Below are 16,148 nucleotides of genomic sequence, written 5' to 3'. Positions count from 1 at the left end.
CCTATAGTTCTCTAATGTGTGTGAACTCAGCTGAAGCTCCAGATGGATTTAGTAAAAATTCTGTTTGCACCTTTAGCAGTTACAGGTGTGCTGGAAGATGACACCAAAGACAAAATACCCTTCTGACACCACATGCTCCAGTCTATCCCTTCCATCCCCTCAAAGCATCCCCAGCAGTTATCCCAGGGGAGCAGGGCTGTTGGGAACTAATGTGCACAAGCTCCACACTCCACTGGCATTCCACAACCTCCTCTGCCTCAGTGCAAGGGACCTTCAAGCAGCAGGCAGCCAGTTATCCAGGGTGTACAAAACAACTGGAAGAGGGTCTAGAAGAGACTCTGTCACTGGAGCTCTGTCTAAACTATCCATGAAATCAGCACTGGGGTTCAGCTCCTGCAGGGAGGGGAAAGGCCAGGGGGTATAAAAGATGCCACCTTTCCCAGAGGTTCCTTCTCACTACCTGGGAAGCACTGTGCCTGCTTTCAATCACTTCTGCTGATTGCCTGCTATTAATGTCACTCATCCTCCCAAGTAATTAAGCCACCTCTTTCTTACATGTGCCTTTGTCTCTCCCTGGCACATTTCCTTGTCTAATCCTCTTTTCCAGATGGCATAAGGACGCGGGAGAAGTGTTGCTAAAAGTTGCTTAGCAATGCAACACATGCAAGGGTTGGAAATGCTGACGTCCACACAAGCACTATCTCCCCATCACACATTTCTGCAGAGACAAAGGCTCAACACCCGCAGCGACACCGGGGCCTCCAGGAAAAGAGCCACCGGTGCCCAGAGGGAGCAGGAACAGGGCAAAGGGGAAAGCCCCCAGGCTCCCAGTGATGGGCTCAGTTATGCTGAGGGGGGTTCTGTTTGTCTTGGGTTTTGATTTTCAACGAGAACTGGAAATTCTGCCTTAAACACACCAAAATCCTCATGTTTTAGCAAGGTCCTGTGTTTTCTGTGATTCCCAGGCACGGGATGCCACAGACACAGAGCCACTGAGAGAGACAAAACAGAAAGGGATGTCCCATCCCTGGGAGTGTCCAAGGCCAGGTTGGAAGGGGCTTGGAGCAACCTGGGACAGTGGAAGGTGTCCCTGCCCACAGCAGGGACTGGGACTGGATGAGCTTTAAAGTCCCTTCCCACCCAAATCATTTCAGATTCTATGAAGAGTTCATGACAAACAGGAACTGATGAAGGCAAAGCTGTTTATCAGCAGCTCAGCATCAACCCCAGAAATCCTCCTCTCCTAGGAATCAGTGATAGGGAATTTGTTCCTGTAACTGCACAGTGTAATTGTGGATTGTTTCTAAACTCCGCAGTAAATGTGTTTATATGGAATTTATTTAAACTACAATTAAATGTTATGGGTAATAAATAAGAACATTTAGTACGTGAACAGTAGTAATTTCACAGAGTCACATTATCATATTAATTCATTTCTGCAGCAGCCTATGAAAACAGGTTGGCATGAATCACTTTGTGTTTGAAAAACCTGAGATGTTACAGATTTATTCATCTGAAACAACTACTTCTAAGAAAACAACCAAACAGTAGTAAATTAACTACAGAAATTCACATGCAGCTGTACTCAGGGTAGTCTCTTACTAAACAGAATTTAGTGGTGCCCTCCACAAGCAATTAAAATAGAGCTCAACACTTACTAGTGGGGAGACTCATTCAAGGCCCTTATATCAGCAACAGCATTATTTATATTTTTATAACATACATCATTGTATTGCAAGTATAATCATGATCCAGACTTATTGTATCTTCAGATTTCATATTTTCCACTCGCATCCAGCATAATTCAGAGTAACCAAAATTCCAGAAGTTTAAATGATTTGCACCAGAACTGAACCTGTTAACAGGTGCATCCCACAGCAGGGCTCCCTCTGGGGAGGGGGAGCAGCAAACACAGCCAGAACACAGCCAGGGACAGGGGGGAACACGGCATCTGCTTCCTGGGAGGTGAGGAGACATCACAGAGAGGAAACCCTTTCATGGCAGAAATTAGTGTTTTGCTTCATTAGCCTCTGCAAACTGCATTCACGTGTCATTGTTCCCTTTCATTCCCAAATGTGTGCACATACAAATGCAGGAAAACCAGACAGGCCGCCACAGGTCACTGGGGTTTGTTCATTTATTTATTTTTAAAAGCAGCTTTCAGGCACTTTGTGTTGTTTCATGTCCCCTACTATTCAGCTGCAGTGTGTATCTTGCACCTCTTCATAACATTTTTGCCCAATATGAAATCAGCTTTATGGTTAAGCAGGAGATAAATCAGAGCTGTTTGTTATTATTGGGACTCCTCTGTTGACAGCTGTAATTATTGCTTGTTTACTGGACATTTCATCGACCTGAACCTCTGAAGGTTCCCAGACTACAACTGACAGCATCCACTCACTAAAAATTGCCACTTGCCAGACTGATCTAAAAATCCAGCCCTGACACTGCTGCAGCTAAAACTGAGGACAAATTCAGCATTAATGCCATGGTTGAGCCTGCTCTGTACCCCACAGCAGTAATGCTGGGATACCCTGGGGCTCGAAATATTTGCCCACGTTCTCTTTGTTCCAGCAGATTACTTCAGGATGGCCAAGGTACTGTTTCAGTAAAGGTAAAAAAAAAAACAAAACAAACCAAAACAACCAACCCAGATTTTTTCCAAAATTCCTACAGTTTTATGCAGTTTTCGAGCATAGAGCTATTTGTAAGGTGTCTGGGTACACTGACTGACCAGCAATAACATCTGACATTCTGAGCAGCGAAACAGATTTCAAAATCTCATGTGCAGAGCCTTACGTGGACGAAGCTGACAGAATTCTCAGATCCTTCACTTAAAAATTTGCCCTTTTCTGGGCTGCAAACCAAGGTTTACCATTTCTGTTATGACCAGGTTTTTGTCCCCTGCGCTGCCCAGACATAATTCCTCTAATGAAGAGCTTTAAGGTCCCTTCCAATCCACACCATTCCAGGATTCCCTGACTCTAATCAGCTCTCACATATTTCCAGTTTATTCCACACTATGTGGGCTCACGTTTTGCTGGAAGCGTGCCCTGGTTTTTGGTGGACTGCAGTGTGCACTGATCCATTACCCCAAGGGGTGGGTGGGGATGGGCTGTTGTGAACTGGGGTTTATCAAATCCTGTGCACACAAACCCACAGACTGACTGATCACATAGTTTCTGTCAGGTTTTCATTGATGACAGCTCATCAAAGCAGGGGAGAGCTTAAAATTGCAGAATCCCATGGCTGAATCACTCACCTGCAAGGTGCAGCTCACAGGTTTGTCTTAGATCCTCCCCAGAAAGCTGGTCAGCTCTTCCATAAATCTATGGGAACAGGTTAAATAATAAGTAAGTAAATAAATAAATAAATAAATAAAGCGAGGTTAAAAGGGAACTTTAACCTGTTATTTTGCCTGGAAATAAAAAATATTTATATGTTTTTGTTTCATGTTATGCCATATAATTTGAAAGCAGTATGTGGTGAGGGATCACCTGCATCAAGGGGGTGTCTTTTAAGTAATATATTTTATATATATATATATATATATATATATATATATATATATACATATATGTGTAAATAGATAAATATGTATTTATTATATACACCTATGGATATATTATATATATTTTGTATATTTTTATTAGCATATATAGTAGTATATGATTATTTATCTATATATTGATATATCTACATATTTATATAGTTATATATAAGTGTAAAATTAATATATGTACTAACTAACTAACTAACTAACTAAATACCTATATTTGCATAACATAAATATCAGATCAACATTCAGGAATGTCAGGACTTTTTGTTGTCACTTCTGAGCACATATTGAGTGTAAACTTTAGTCCCAAGTGCTGCGGTGCCAGAGCAGCCACTGAGCCTGAAGAATTTACGGATTCCGCCCCAAAAGAGGTGCTGGGGAGACGCCCAGTGGTGCCCAGCGGAGGTACAGAACTGCACAGACCAGCCCGTGAGCAGTGAGAGGGGAATAAATGAGGATAAACTGTAATAAATTCGAGGGGGCCCCCCCGTTTGTTTGTCAGTGTTTCTGTGGCAACGGGACAAACCCACCACAGCGCGTGTGGGGACTTTTTGTGTCACCTCTGTCTCTAACAACTGTTTCTCATTTTCTCCTACCGATTTTCATTCCTAAGCGTTCACGTGTTCATGGAATGACACACTGAAATCCTTAAAACTTCAAAATCCCTTAAACACCTTTTCGCCTCATTTCGTGAGGGCGGCTCCGCTCGGCCCCGTTCGGGTCGGGCTCGGCTCTGTTCGGCTCCGTTCGGGTTCCGCTCGGGTCGGGCTCCGTTCGGCTGAGCTCGGCTGGGCTCGGTTCAGCTCGGCCGCATTCGGCTCAGTTCGGCTTAATTCGTCTGGGCTCGGTTCGGGATCGGCTCCGTTCGGGCTCGGCCCGGCCCCACCCCGCCCTCAGCCCCGCCCCCCCGCCCGCCGCCGTCCCGCCATTGGCCGCGTGCCCGCGCCCGCCCTCAGCGGCCGCTCCCCATTGGCTGCGCCGGCGCGGGGGGCGGGGCCGGGCGCCCCCTCAGGGCAGCGGGGCGGGCCCGGTCGGCGCTCGGTCCCCGCCGGTGCCGCCCCGTTTGTCCCCCGCCCGCTCCCGCCCGCCCTCACGGCCCGCACCGCCCTCCCGCCTCCCCGCCGGGACCGCCTCGCTACCCCCGGGGCCAACCGCGGGGCCGCACTCGGGCTCGTCCCACCCCAGCCCCGGAAGCGGAAGCGCGTCCCGACGGTGCCGCCATATCGGGTGTGTGGAGGGGCGGGAGCGGAGGAAGGACCGGCTCGGCCGCCTGTGAGTACTGAGGCCGCCCGGGGCTGAGCGGGGCCGCGGGCGGGCACTGCGGGCCGGGACACCCCTGGGCGGGGGGGCGGAGCCCGGGGCGAGCGGCCCCTCCGGGGTGCGGGGGCTGCGCGGGCTCGGGGCCTCCCGGGGCCTCCCGGGCCGTGTCCCCGCTGTGCCGGCCCCGCTCCAGCCGCTCCCCGCTCGTTGGACCGGGCTGAGCCCAGCCCAGGCCGGGGAAGTCCCCGAGAGCCGCAGGTGCTGCTCGGCTGCTGCCGGAACGGATGAAATGAAAGTGTCTATTTTTAGCGTGAAAAACCCAAGCTGTGCCACCAGCGTGGTCGTGCCCCGTGGTTGTCCATTCACCCTGTTACAGTAAATCCCTCGAGTGTGTTGCTCTTCGAAGGTGTTTCCTCTACCAGATAAGGAAGGCTGTGCGAGCAGGAGTGTGGGTTTGCTGCCGGTGTCCTCCGTTTGTATTTTAACTTCAAGAAAAACTTGTCACATAATCAGAGCTCTCTGGAAATTCGGCACGTCTGTGTGTCACCGCAGAAAGTGAATGTTTTTACTGCCCCAGGTTCTGGTTTTGAGCACTCAGCGATCATGTTTGTAGCGACATTACCATAACAATTGTGGTGAAAAGGTCATCTATTAAGGTCCTGCTTTCACCTGCCTGGTGTTTTCAGCAGAGGAAACTCCTTTAACATGGTTTAGTTTTAGCAGCAGCCTCAGTTTTGCTGGCAGTGACCTATTCACTCGTTTGTTGTATTAATGTGTGACTTTCTGATTGTTGGCTGTGCTGAAGGGTTGTCACAGCTCCTCGTGCTGAACAGTGAATTTATGTTACATCTGTAAGAAAGATGGAGAGAGGCTTTGGACAAGGGCCTGGAGGGACAGGACGAGGGGGAACAGCTTCAGACTGCCAGAGGGCAGGGAGAGATGGGGTATTGGGAAGGAATCCTTCCCTGGGAGGGTGGGCAGGCCCTGGCACAGGTTGCCCAGAGAAGCTGTGGCTGCTCCATCCCTGGGAGTGTCCAAGGCCAGGCTGGATGGGGCTTGGAGCCACCTGGGCTGGTGGAAGGTGTCCCTGCCCATGGCAGGGGGTGGAATGGCATGAGACGGTCTTTAAGGTCCCTTCCCACCCAAACCCTTCCATGATTGCAACTGGTTATATTAATTATTCCCTTAAACCAATAAAACCCCAGTGTTCTTAACTGTAGAGAGCCCCTCTGCAGTAGAACAGTGTCAGCTGGTTGTGTTTCTTGGGCTGCTCTGGAAGAACTGTGTATCTGAGAAACAGTCATACATAATCACATATAATTTTTTTCACCCAGCAAAATCCCTGCTGCAGCAGAAAGCCTTCAGGAGCCTCACATCTTGATCTTCCACTTGCTCTGCACAGGGTGGCATTTACAACACTGTCACCTTAGGTCTGCCTGTAGCCCATATTTGCTATATTTGGATGTATCTGGACAATTAATTTTGAAAATGTGAGAGTTTTCATTGGTCTCTGGTCAATAGGCTGAATATCTTTTGGTTACAGTCCTTATACTTCAGGACTTCTAAAAAAAAAAGAAAACCAGAATAAAGCCCAAAATGATGCTCAGCTGAGAAGGCTGAGTAACTTCTGCCCTGCAGAGAGTGGGGAGAGGAATAATCACTTCCTTTTGCCTGTAGTGGAAAAATCTGTATATTGTATGAGTTTCTGTTTGATTCTTTTTTTCTTTTCAACTCTAGCTTGAATTAAAGTGGACTCAGCTCCTGGAGCCTCCTGATGAAACCCCTTAGCTTTTGAAGTGTAGCAGGACTCTTTTTTTTTTACTTCCTAATGATTCCATAGGATGTAGTTTTCGGATGTCTGCAGGAAAAATACACAACTTTTTGTGCCTCCCCAGATTGTCCTTGGTCTCAAATTTTCTGCAGCAGTCACTCATATTGCAGCATCTAAGATGATGTACTGGTTTTTTTATTTATTTATGTTCCACACAGCTTTATTATCCTCTGAGGCTCTTGAGTGGGCTGAAAGTGCTCCCAGTATCCCAGGGTTACATAGTCCCACCCACAATTGAGGATTCCAGGAAGTAGTGTCAGGGATTGCTTTCGGTGATGTGGCAAAACGTTTCTGTTTAGAATCGAGTTTATTTGGCCTGTACCTCGAAGGGAGCTGCACAACCCAGTTAAGCTTAACTGATAAGGAAAATAAAGCTCTTAAATCGGTAGCAGAAGCGTGGGCTGAAAAATAACCCCCTTGGTTGATGTTTTTACTTGAGTTCGGGCCCTTTGACTGCACAGTTTTGCTCCTGCAGAAAACTTTCCTGCTACTGCTCAGCTCTTCATGCTCAAGAGACAGAGAAAGTCGTTGCCTTCTTTCTAGTGTGAGCAAGGTTCTGGGTTTGGTGCTTTGGCAGAGGCTGAAAGCACTGATGTGCAGTCCTGAACTTCCTTGTTCACTCTCTGGCTACTGAGCACTTAAAATCCAAAGCAGCTTTAAAAAAATATCTGTATATTTATTTTGATTTTGTTCTTTGCCTTTGGAGACTGAGGGGGCAGGAGGGAGGTGCTGCAGGTCCTGTCTCACCATTTAGATGTTGTAACTCAGCCTCTGCCTTAGCAAGGGGGTGTCCAACCAGCCTCCTTCCTGCATTTCTCTATAGGTTTCTTTATTTCCCTCCCAGAATGGACTGCATCCTGTCTTGCCTTTGTAAAACACCCTGTTCTTTGCTGCCTTGGACAATTACTTTAGGAAAAAATTAATTCATTTTTGCATAAGTGTCCCCTCTTTGAGAATACTTTGTTCAAAATACTTGTTTCGAACAGTGCAAGCCCAAAGAACATTGTGTGTAAATGCTGGTTCAGAGAATGTGCTTTAAAGCTTTCTGAGCTCAGATTTTGGGTCTCAGTGTTCCCTGTGTCCCATGTTTTGTTTCCACAGCCACCATGTCAGAAGGGGACAGCATTGGGGAGTCTGTGCATGGAAAACCCTCCGTGGTCTATAGGTTTTTCTCAAGACTTGGACAGGTTGGTTTGGGGAAGGATTTTTCTGACTGCTTTAGGAGTAGATCTCACTGTGGCTCCTTAAGCTCATTACTTTTTGGATGAGTTGTTAAAATGCTAAAATCTTCAGATTTCTTCTGAAGCCTTTAAAAACTGATAAATATTACACATAGCTTACTGGAATGTTTAAGGGGTGTATGTGTGACGTTGCACAGTGAAAATATATGTTGTCAAAAACAAGGAGTGATTTCAGATTTCAGGTCAAATTGGTCTTAAGGAAAGTAACTTGCATGAGATACAGAAATATTAAATTGCTGTACAATGCCCCAAGCATTAGGGGTTTCATAAAAACACGGAACTTTTCAAAGCACAGTGATGTGTGATTCAGTTTATTCATGAAGAATACAGATATTTCACGTTACTGCCCTTCCCAAAATAGTCTTCCCAAAGGCTTCTCTGTGCCAGTGCTGCCCTGTGATGAACTGTGCTCCTTGTGCCTCCTGTATTTCACGTGTCCCTTTGTCTCCTCCCAGATCTACCAGTCCTGGTTAGACAAATCCACCCCCTACACGGCCGTGCGATGGATTGTAACGCTGGGGCTGAGCTTTATCTACATGATTAGAGTTTATTTACTGCAGGTGAGCACTGCACTTACTGCCAAGGGATTTTTACTATCACTCCTGGCCTGTGTGTCCTGTTAAGAGTATTTTTGAAGTGTGGTGTTACTTTAGAACCACGTGTGGTGTCGTTTAGCTCATGGTAGAAGGTAAATTGGATAACCTGAAGAGAGATCAGCTCTTGTGTACATGAGGGATTTGCACTCCTCTTGTGTTCTAAGACATGTTTTGATAGGTGAGAATTGTTAATATTTTTATGTAATATTGTTAATATTGTCAGAATTGTTAATATTTTTATGTTGTTAATATTCTAGTCCGGAAACCTTTCAGTTAAGGAGAGGAGGTAGAAAAGCTTCTCAAGGAAGCAAAGAACCCAGGTTGTTTAATCTTGTTAAAAAAGAAGTATCAGCAAACGTCTTTCAGGAAGACTTTAACCATGGCTGTTCCTCCCTGTGCAGGGTTGGTACATTGTGACATATGCCTTGGGAATCTACCACCTAAACCTCTTCATAGCTTTCCTGTCGCCAAAGGTAGACCCCTCTCTAATGGAAGACTCAGGTATGATGAACAGTTCATTTTGCCACAGTTCAGAACTTAGCCAAACTTCCAGACCCCTTGGGCCGATGAAGTCATGTAAAGATGTGCAATGTCAGCAGGACTTTGTATTTTTTAGACTTGGAAAAAATCTGTGCAGCTTCACATCAAGAGTTACCATAAAATTTGTCCTCTCTTGCGTGGGACTTGAACATATTCCATATTATATTAGTTTTCTGTGTTCTGAAAGGAGCTTTATATGACTTAAATTCTCCCCATAGTGACCTGGCACTCATTTCTGTTCCTTATTTTCTTTTGGGGAATCAGTGCTTAGTTACATTAAACTGTGACTGGGATCTAAGTGTAGCAGTGGAAATTGGGTGTGGATTCATTTTGTGATTTTTTTAGGGGTTTTTTTTAAGATAAAAAGTAAAAAAAAAAAAATCAGGAGTCTGAATAGTGTGGAAAGCTACTGTGAGGGGGTTTGTGGTTTGGTTTTTCCCTGTTATTTTCAGATGATGGTCCTTCCTTACCTACAAGGCAAAACGAAGAATTTCGGCCTTTCATTAGAAGGCTCCCAGAATTCAAATTCTGGTGAGTGGATCCGTCTGCCCGTGCTCTGGCTTTGAAAATACAAATACCTGCCTCTAATGAGTGGTAGCTGGACTCCAAGGACTGATTGTGGCTGTTGTTTTCCAGGCACTCTGCCACCAAAGGAATCCTGGTTGCCATGGCGTGTACGTTCTTCGAGGCTTTCAACGTGCCTGTGTTCTGGCCCATCCTGGTGATGTACTTCATCATGCTCTTCTGCATCACTATGAAGAGGCAAATCAAGGTAACCCCCCAGCAACAGGGAGCAGCTTTTGTGGGGGCAGGAGGTGCAGCTTTGTTCCAGCCTGGCCGTGCCCTTGGTGGGAAATGTGCTGCACACACTCGTGGTCCTGCAGCAACTGCAGCAGCCAGCACCTGGACATGAGTTGTTTGTGCTGTACATCTGCAGCACTGAGCAGCTTTTATTCTCACTTTCAAAAGGGTTTGATTTTAGAATGCAAGATCAGGTGTTTATGCAGGTTCTCATCCACTTCCTGTCCTAACTGTGGCTATTTTTAATGAAGAGGTGTGGTACAATCTCTGATGGGTGAAAAGGGAAGTTCTGACAAGTTGGTGCAAGAAAGTAGGTGAGGGAAAGAGGAAGCAGAACAGAGACAACTCATCCTGACCATTTTAACAAGTTACTTATGGTTTGTTGGCATTTTAAAAAGCTATTTTTTTTCCCAGACATTCAGAATTTTGGATAGAAACTGTGATTTGAGTGGGAAATTTAAGATTAAAGGGTAGTAAAGAATTAGTTCCTCTGTGGTCCCTCAGTCAGTTACCTTCACTGTACTGTATGAGTTGTTGGGTACACCCAGATTTGAGATTTGTGAGGCTGATCTCATACACCTGTTTGGATTTAAACTGCTGTAGGATTAGCTATTTCATTACCTTTACTAAGAACTGCCTTTCTAGGGGATGATGTGCATTATAAAACATTGTGTCTAAATATTCCCCAAGTTTCTTGCCTCAACACTTGATGTTTTCTCTTTGCAGCACATGATAAAGTACAGATATATACCCTTCACACATGGCAAGAGGAAATACAAAGGGAAGGAGGATGTGGGGAAGACCTTTGCCAGCTAGAGGGAGCAACACCCTGCTGACCAGTTCTACTGCTCACTAAAGGAACGATTTTGAGCCATTGTAACAATGCCTTTTTTCTTCATAAAATGATTAACAGAGTGGTGACAAAGCAGTTGAATTTTCATTTTACGAGGATCTTGCTATTTTTATCTGAAGTATCAGCTCAGTTTCTTGAGGAAACTGGCATTCTAACCAAATTGCATTGAGTTTATTCTCTTTTTTGGAAGAAGTTGGAGAAACTTTGGATAATCCCACGGATCTGGGCTAACGTATTCCTTTCAAGATCCATTGCACTGGAGAGGTTAATGGCCTAGAGCTGGATGTTTTTACGTAGTTCTCCTGCTCACCATCACCCTGAAGTGCTGGGCACATCTGTGGAGGAAAGTGTAAGCTGGCACACGTGATGCTGTTCTCATAGAAACCTTCAGTAGACTTAAATAGCTGCAGAACTTAAGCCAGTTTCCTAAATGCATGGTATTACTGAGTTATAACCCAATAGGTAGGAATAAGAAATCTACTAAATTATGGGTTTGCAGTAGGGGAAAAAAAATACTCCTTTAGCTTCTAAAGCAACTCGTTTGTGTTGGGTTTCAATGCCAGTTTCACTGTTCCATCTCCGAGCAGATGCTAAAATTGGGCTCTTTCGTGATGACTCAGAACTTTGTTCAAACTCTTATCACAATTTCCTTTGAGGACCTGGAATTATAAAAATATATATTTTAATTGTTCTTAGTTGGAGTTTCTTTCGTACTTAATGGTTTCATGAATAATTTAAGCTGACTTCATGCAGCCCCACAGAAAGTACCCAAACTGGCCAGAACAGACAGTGGTGGGGGTTTTAACAGATTTTCATTTTATAAGGGGGGGGGGAAATAAGACATAAATGACCTGCATGTAAACTTTTTCATGTGATACGACTGCAGTTTTATTAAGTGACTTTTTAATTCCAAAATTTATTAAAAGACAGTGTTCCCCTTTACTTGTTCTCTATCTTTATATACATCTATTGATCTAACAGCATTTATGGCTCCTTTTCAGTCATGGTTACCCTCAACTTACCTTCATGCAATGCCTTTTCCAACTCCTCAGGGACCATTCACTTGCAGAAGGTAGGAAAAGATCAGCTTTTTGAAGATTCTGAATGGAGGACAGTGGCAGCTTCAACAGACACCTAATTGGGAAATAGATGTAGGCACCTTTTCCTCTGGTTTTGTCAAGTGAAGTCTTTGTGGAGCTCTGGAATTCAGCAGTCCTGGGAACATGACAGGTAGTTTTAGCTCACATTGACCCGTTGCTTTCTGTTTGTTTGCATGTGTTTTGTTTTATTAGCAGTGTGGAAACTAGGAATGTAAACACTTAAAATTATGGAAACAGGATCCAGAACAGGCCTTATAAAAGCACCAGTCGTGGATGTGGTTTGTTGCCTAAAAAGGTGAAAGCCCTGACTTGGAGAAGCTGTTTTCAGGCTTGCTGGAGTTTCTGAATAATATGGACAAATCAGGGAGAAAACCAGGACGTTTATTAGTATTAAAATTCCCAACTGGGATGACTCCTTCTGAACAGCTGAGTGTTAACAACACTTTTTAGAAACACATTTTTATATGGTCAGGAACCATATCCAAAGAGACAAGGCTAGAGGCAGAGAGGGCTTTATTTGCAACCCAGGACTGAAGTGCCACCTTGCCATGGGCATTTCCAGGTCCTTGAAGCCTTTCCTTGGCCCAGCTGGGGCTGTGTGGCAAGTCCAGAGTGGGAGCTGAGGCCCTGCCAGGGCCCAGGATGGGTTTGTCCTTCACAGCTGGTAGTGCCGTAGGTAGATCAGCTTCTGGGGATGGAACTTCTCTCTGCACAGTGGGCACTCTGCCTGCAGAAAAGAGATCAGATACAGGACATACCAAATAGTTCTACTGAAAAGTTTAAAGGCATCCAAATATAACTTCAGCTACTTTTAGAAAATAATCATCATCCAAAATTCACAAACCATTTTTCAGTCCTGTTTGTGGTACGAGCTTTTGCCACATAAAGCACTCTGAGCTGGCCCAGTTTAAGCTGCTCAGCTTATTTATATATTATTTAAATGTATTTATAAATATATTTTATATATTTATATAAAATGTATATATTTATAAATATATTTTATATATTTATAAATATAATTCCCCTATTTATAAATGTTTACATGTAACCTTCCCAATGTAATGTTGGTCGTTCTGTTTCTGTAAACATGTCCTGGTAACCCTGGGTGCCTCAGTGAGGGAAGGGGTTTGACCAGCCAGGCTGAGGGGTGTTTTCAGGTGGAGATTTCAGCAGTGTGTGCCTGTCCCTGCACTCACCCTGGTGTTGCACCAGGCAGTGATGCACTCCCAGCAGAAGAGGTGCCCGCAGGGGGTGGCTGTGCTGTGCCTCCGCTCCTCCAAGCACAGGGTGCAGCGGGACTGGCGCCCAGGAGCCTTGTCCTTGCTCGTGTTCCTAATGAACAGAGTCACAGGTTAATGATGCAGCCTGCCTGGGAGAGATAGCTGGTAACACCATCCTAAAGTAACCACCCTCTTCAGGTATTAACCCTTGCTCAGAACCACCAAAGCATGAAAACTAAGAGATGCTTAAAACAGCTAGGAATTAACTTTGCTAATTAATTAAACATAACATCAAGTTCTAACTTAAATCAGTGTGTCAGTCCCGTGTTCCCCCTGTCCGTGGCAGCTCTGCCATTCCCACCACTGCTCCCCCCTCTTTCCTAGTAAGTAAAAGCCACCTCTCACTTCTGGTGGGCGAGGTTGCGGTGCAGCTTCCACTCCTGCCTCGCCCTCTGCCTCTGTTTGAAGCTGTACACCTGAACTCCAATGGTCAGCAGGAGATGGAAGAGGGAGATTATTCCAAGGAACTTGTAACTTGTCCGGACACTCTGATCTTCTCCCTGCAGTCCTCCAAAATGTAGCTGTGGGATTCACAGAAACAGAGATGTGGTTTTATGAAACTATTCCCCCTCCTTTCAATAAACTTGATTTGGGATTCTCATTTCTGTCCAAAAAATTGACATGTTTGTAGGGCTTCTCAAGCTGCTGTGTCTGAGGAGGTCTGATCACCTTCAGTCAGCCTGGACTTAGCTACTCTCAGTGCAGGATCAGTTGTCTGTCTGTCCATCAAAACTGCAGCTTTAATTGTTTTGATTTTCTTGTGTCACTGAGCAAACAGTCAGACACCTCTTTTCCACACCAACCCTGGGAATTGTTGAGGAGTCTTGTGTCTATAGGCATTTCTGGGCCAGTGGCTGATGGGGTTTTTTGCAAAGATACAAAATTAAGCTCTTTTTACAGAAAAATGCTCTATAAATGTGCACTGGTTTTTGTTCAGAACTATATTTCATTATTTCCTGCGGGTTTATTAAGTCCCTTCTCACTTTTGGTGTATTTGTGGCAGACACACTGAAGTTACACAGGGTCAGAACTTACAGCTTCTGACATTCACATTTATTACCCGTAACCTCTCGACTGCAGGGATGCAAAAAACTTCCCTCCCATTATAATCACCCACAGCCAAATCCCTCTCCCTGTTACACACGTGGCATCCCAGGAGAGGCCACAGCAGGGCTGTGGACACCACATCACTCACACATGGGACCAGGAACACGCCACTCACACACGGGACCAGGAACGCGTCACTCACATACGAGATGCCCGCGACCCTTTTCGAGAGGTGGTAGAAGGTGCCGTGGATGTAGAACAGCGCCAGGTGGAGCCGGTGCAGCAGGGGGATGGATTGTTTCAGGACATACACAGCTTGGGAGGCCGTTTTCCTCTGCTGCTCCGGGAGCTGCCCCAGCCGCCTGCGGATCCAGCTGCGCAGGAAGGTCCTGCTGGGCAGTGCCGGTGCTGGGCCGCTCCCGGGGCTCCGGGACTCCTCACCCTCCTCCTGCAGCTCGTGCTCCAGGTGCAGCAGGGCCTTCTCCAGGCAGTAGGGCACCACGGTGTGCAGGGAGATGAAGGCGGCCCGGCGGAGCAGAGAGGGCACCTTCTTCCTGCTGGGGTCCACCTGAATGATGTTCACGTACTCCTCGCCCAGAGTCTGGTACCCTGGGTAAACGTGCAACAGAGACCAGGGTGAGATGGCAACTGCAAGATCCGTCTGTGGGGACAGCCTGCTCAGCTCACAGCTCAGCAGGCTTTGCACTCTGAGAAATAATTGCATTTTTTCATGTTTAACAAGTGTTTTGGTTACATCAGCATCTGCAGCATCGGTATCAGCAGTGGGTGGAGGACAAAAGTGGGGTACCTGTCATAGTGTCAGACAGCCCTTTTGTAAAAAGCTTTTGCTTTTAGAAGAACATGCATTTGTGCTAATAAAGTGCTTGGACAGTTTAGTGGTTTCACGTTTAATAAAAGGTGTTTTAACAGACCCCCTCGTTAAAGAGAACCGAGGAGCAGCCTCAGCAGGTGATCCCCAGCACAGCCGCTGTAACGTACTGGGAGAAACGACAGAGAAATGACAAAAACTGGTAGCAAAGGTTACCTGAGAGCGTGGTGAGCACGAAATAGGCCACATCGGAGAGCAGCTCCACCTCCCGCCGCCACTGCAGCCAGGGCCGGGCACCTGCGGGACGGGGCCGCTGTCACCGCACCAGTGCGACCCGGGCGCGGCACCAGCCCCCTCGCCCCCTCCGCCCCCCCGGGCATTACCCGCCAGCCCCCGCAGCGCGGTGCCGGCCCCGCTGCGCAGCCCGGCCCGGTACAGCTCGTCCTTCTGCCCGCCCCGCACCAGCCGCGCCGGGCCCGCCGCCGCCATCGCCCCCCCGCGCGGACGGACACGGCGCGCGGCCCGAGCGGCGGCGGCACCGCGGAACCCCCGGCACGGGCGGAGCGCCCGCGCGCCGCGCAGGGATATCGCGTCACCGCGGCGGCGTGAGGGGGGCGGGAAAAGGGCGGGAAAAGGGGAGGGGAAAGGGGAGGGAAAAAGGGGAAAGGGGAGGGAAAAAGGGGAAAGGGGAGGGAAAAAGGGAGGGGAAAGGGAGAAAGGGGAGGGGAAAAAGGAGGAAAGGGGAGGGGAAAGAAAAAGGGGAGGGGAAAAGGGGGAAAGAAAAAGGGGAGGGGGAGAGGAAAAGGGGGAAAGGGGAGAGAAAAGAGGGAAAGGGAAAAGGAGGGGAAAAGGGGCGGGAAAAGGAGAGAAGAAAGGGGAAAGGGAGGGGAAGGGGCACCGGGGCCACCTAACACAGGGTAAGGGAAGTGTGAGGTGTTTGGGGTCTCAAAGCGCAGCTCCCGAGGGCTCCCGGGCGGGCGCGGAACGCCCCGGTCCGCACGGACAGTCCCGCTGGGAGCGGGTGCGGCACAGACTGCGCTGGGGACGGTTCCCTCCCGTAGGACTGTTCCCTCCTGTAGGACGGTTCCCTCCCGTAGGACGGTTCCCTCCTGTAGGATTGTTCCCTCCTGTAGGACGGTTCCCTTCTGTAGGGCGGTTTCCTCCTGTAGGACGGTTCCCTCCTGTAGGACGGTTCCCTCCGCAGCTGCAGG

General features: G+C 47.2%; 2 protein-coding genes and 1 long non-coding RNA gene across 3 annotated transcripts in view; 1 reads left to right on the top strand and 2 right to left on the bottom strand.

Moving 5' to 3' along the window:
• Window positions 1-4,280, bottom strand: part of LOC127470620 (uncharacterized) — an 87,996-nt gene extending 83,716 nt beyond the window's left edge. Inside the window, exons 1-2 of the long non-coding RNA XR_007904346.1 lie at window positions 4,156-4,280; window positions 3,263-3,329 (exon numbers count right to left, since the gene is read on the bottom strand). This is a non-coding gene — a long non-coding RNA (uncharacterized LOC127470620). The remainder of the gene's footprint in view (window positions 1-3,262; window positions 3,330-4,155) is intronic.
• Window positions 4,281-4,665: 385 nt separating this feature from the next.
• RER1 (retention in endoplasmic reticulum sorting receptor 1) lies at window positions 4,666-11,623 on the top strand. Its single transcript, XM_051786588.1, has 7 exons — window positions 4,666-4,831; window positions 7,752-7,837; window positions 8,347-8,451; window positions 8,889-8,988; window positions 9,480-9,558; window positions 9,664-9,799; window positions 10,555-11,623. The coding sequence occupies exons 2-7, from the start codon at window positions 7,757-7,759 to the stop codon at window positions 10,642-10,644; spliced, it is 591 nt and encodes a 196-aa protein (XP_051642548.1). The 5' UTR covers window positions 4,666-4,831; window positions 7,752-7,756; the 3' UTR covers window positions 10,645-11,623.
• A 520-nt stretch (window positions 11,624-12,143) lies between these two features.
• On the bottom strand, window positions 12,144-15,488 carry PEX10 (peroxisomal biogenesis factor 10). Its single transcript, XM_051786587.1, has 6 exons — window positions 15,321-15,488; window positions 15,154-15,234; window positions 14,311-14,717; window positions 13,407-13,582; window positions 12,978-13,113; window positions 12,144-12,508 (listed from the first exon to the last, which is right to left on the bottom strand). The coding sequence occupies exons 1-6, from the start codon at window positions 15,424-15,426 to the stop codon at window positions 12,437-12,439; spliced, it is 978 nt and encodes a 325-aa protein (XP_051642547.1). The 5' UTR covers window positions 15,427-15,488; the 3' UTR covers window positions 12,144-12,436.
• Between the last annotated feature and the right edge of the window lie 660 nt (window positions 15,489-16,148).

The sequence above is a fragment of the Manacus candei genome, unplaced genomic scaffold (assembly GCF_025592945.1).
Source record: "Manacus candei isolate 608988 ecotype Guabito, Panama unplaced genomic scaffold, ASM2559294v1 h1tg000022l, whole genome shotgun sequence".
In the NCBI taxonomy this organism is placed as follows: domain Eukaryota; kingdom Metazoa; phylum Chordata; class Aves; order Passeriformes; family Pipridae; genus Manacus; species Manacus candei.
This window is presented reverse-complemented; position numbering and strand designations above follow the sequence as displayed.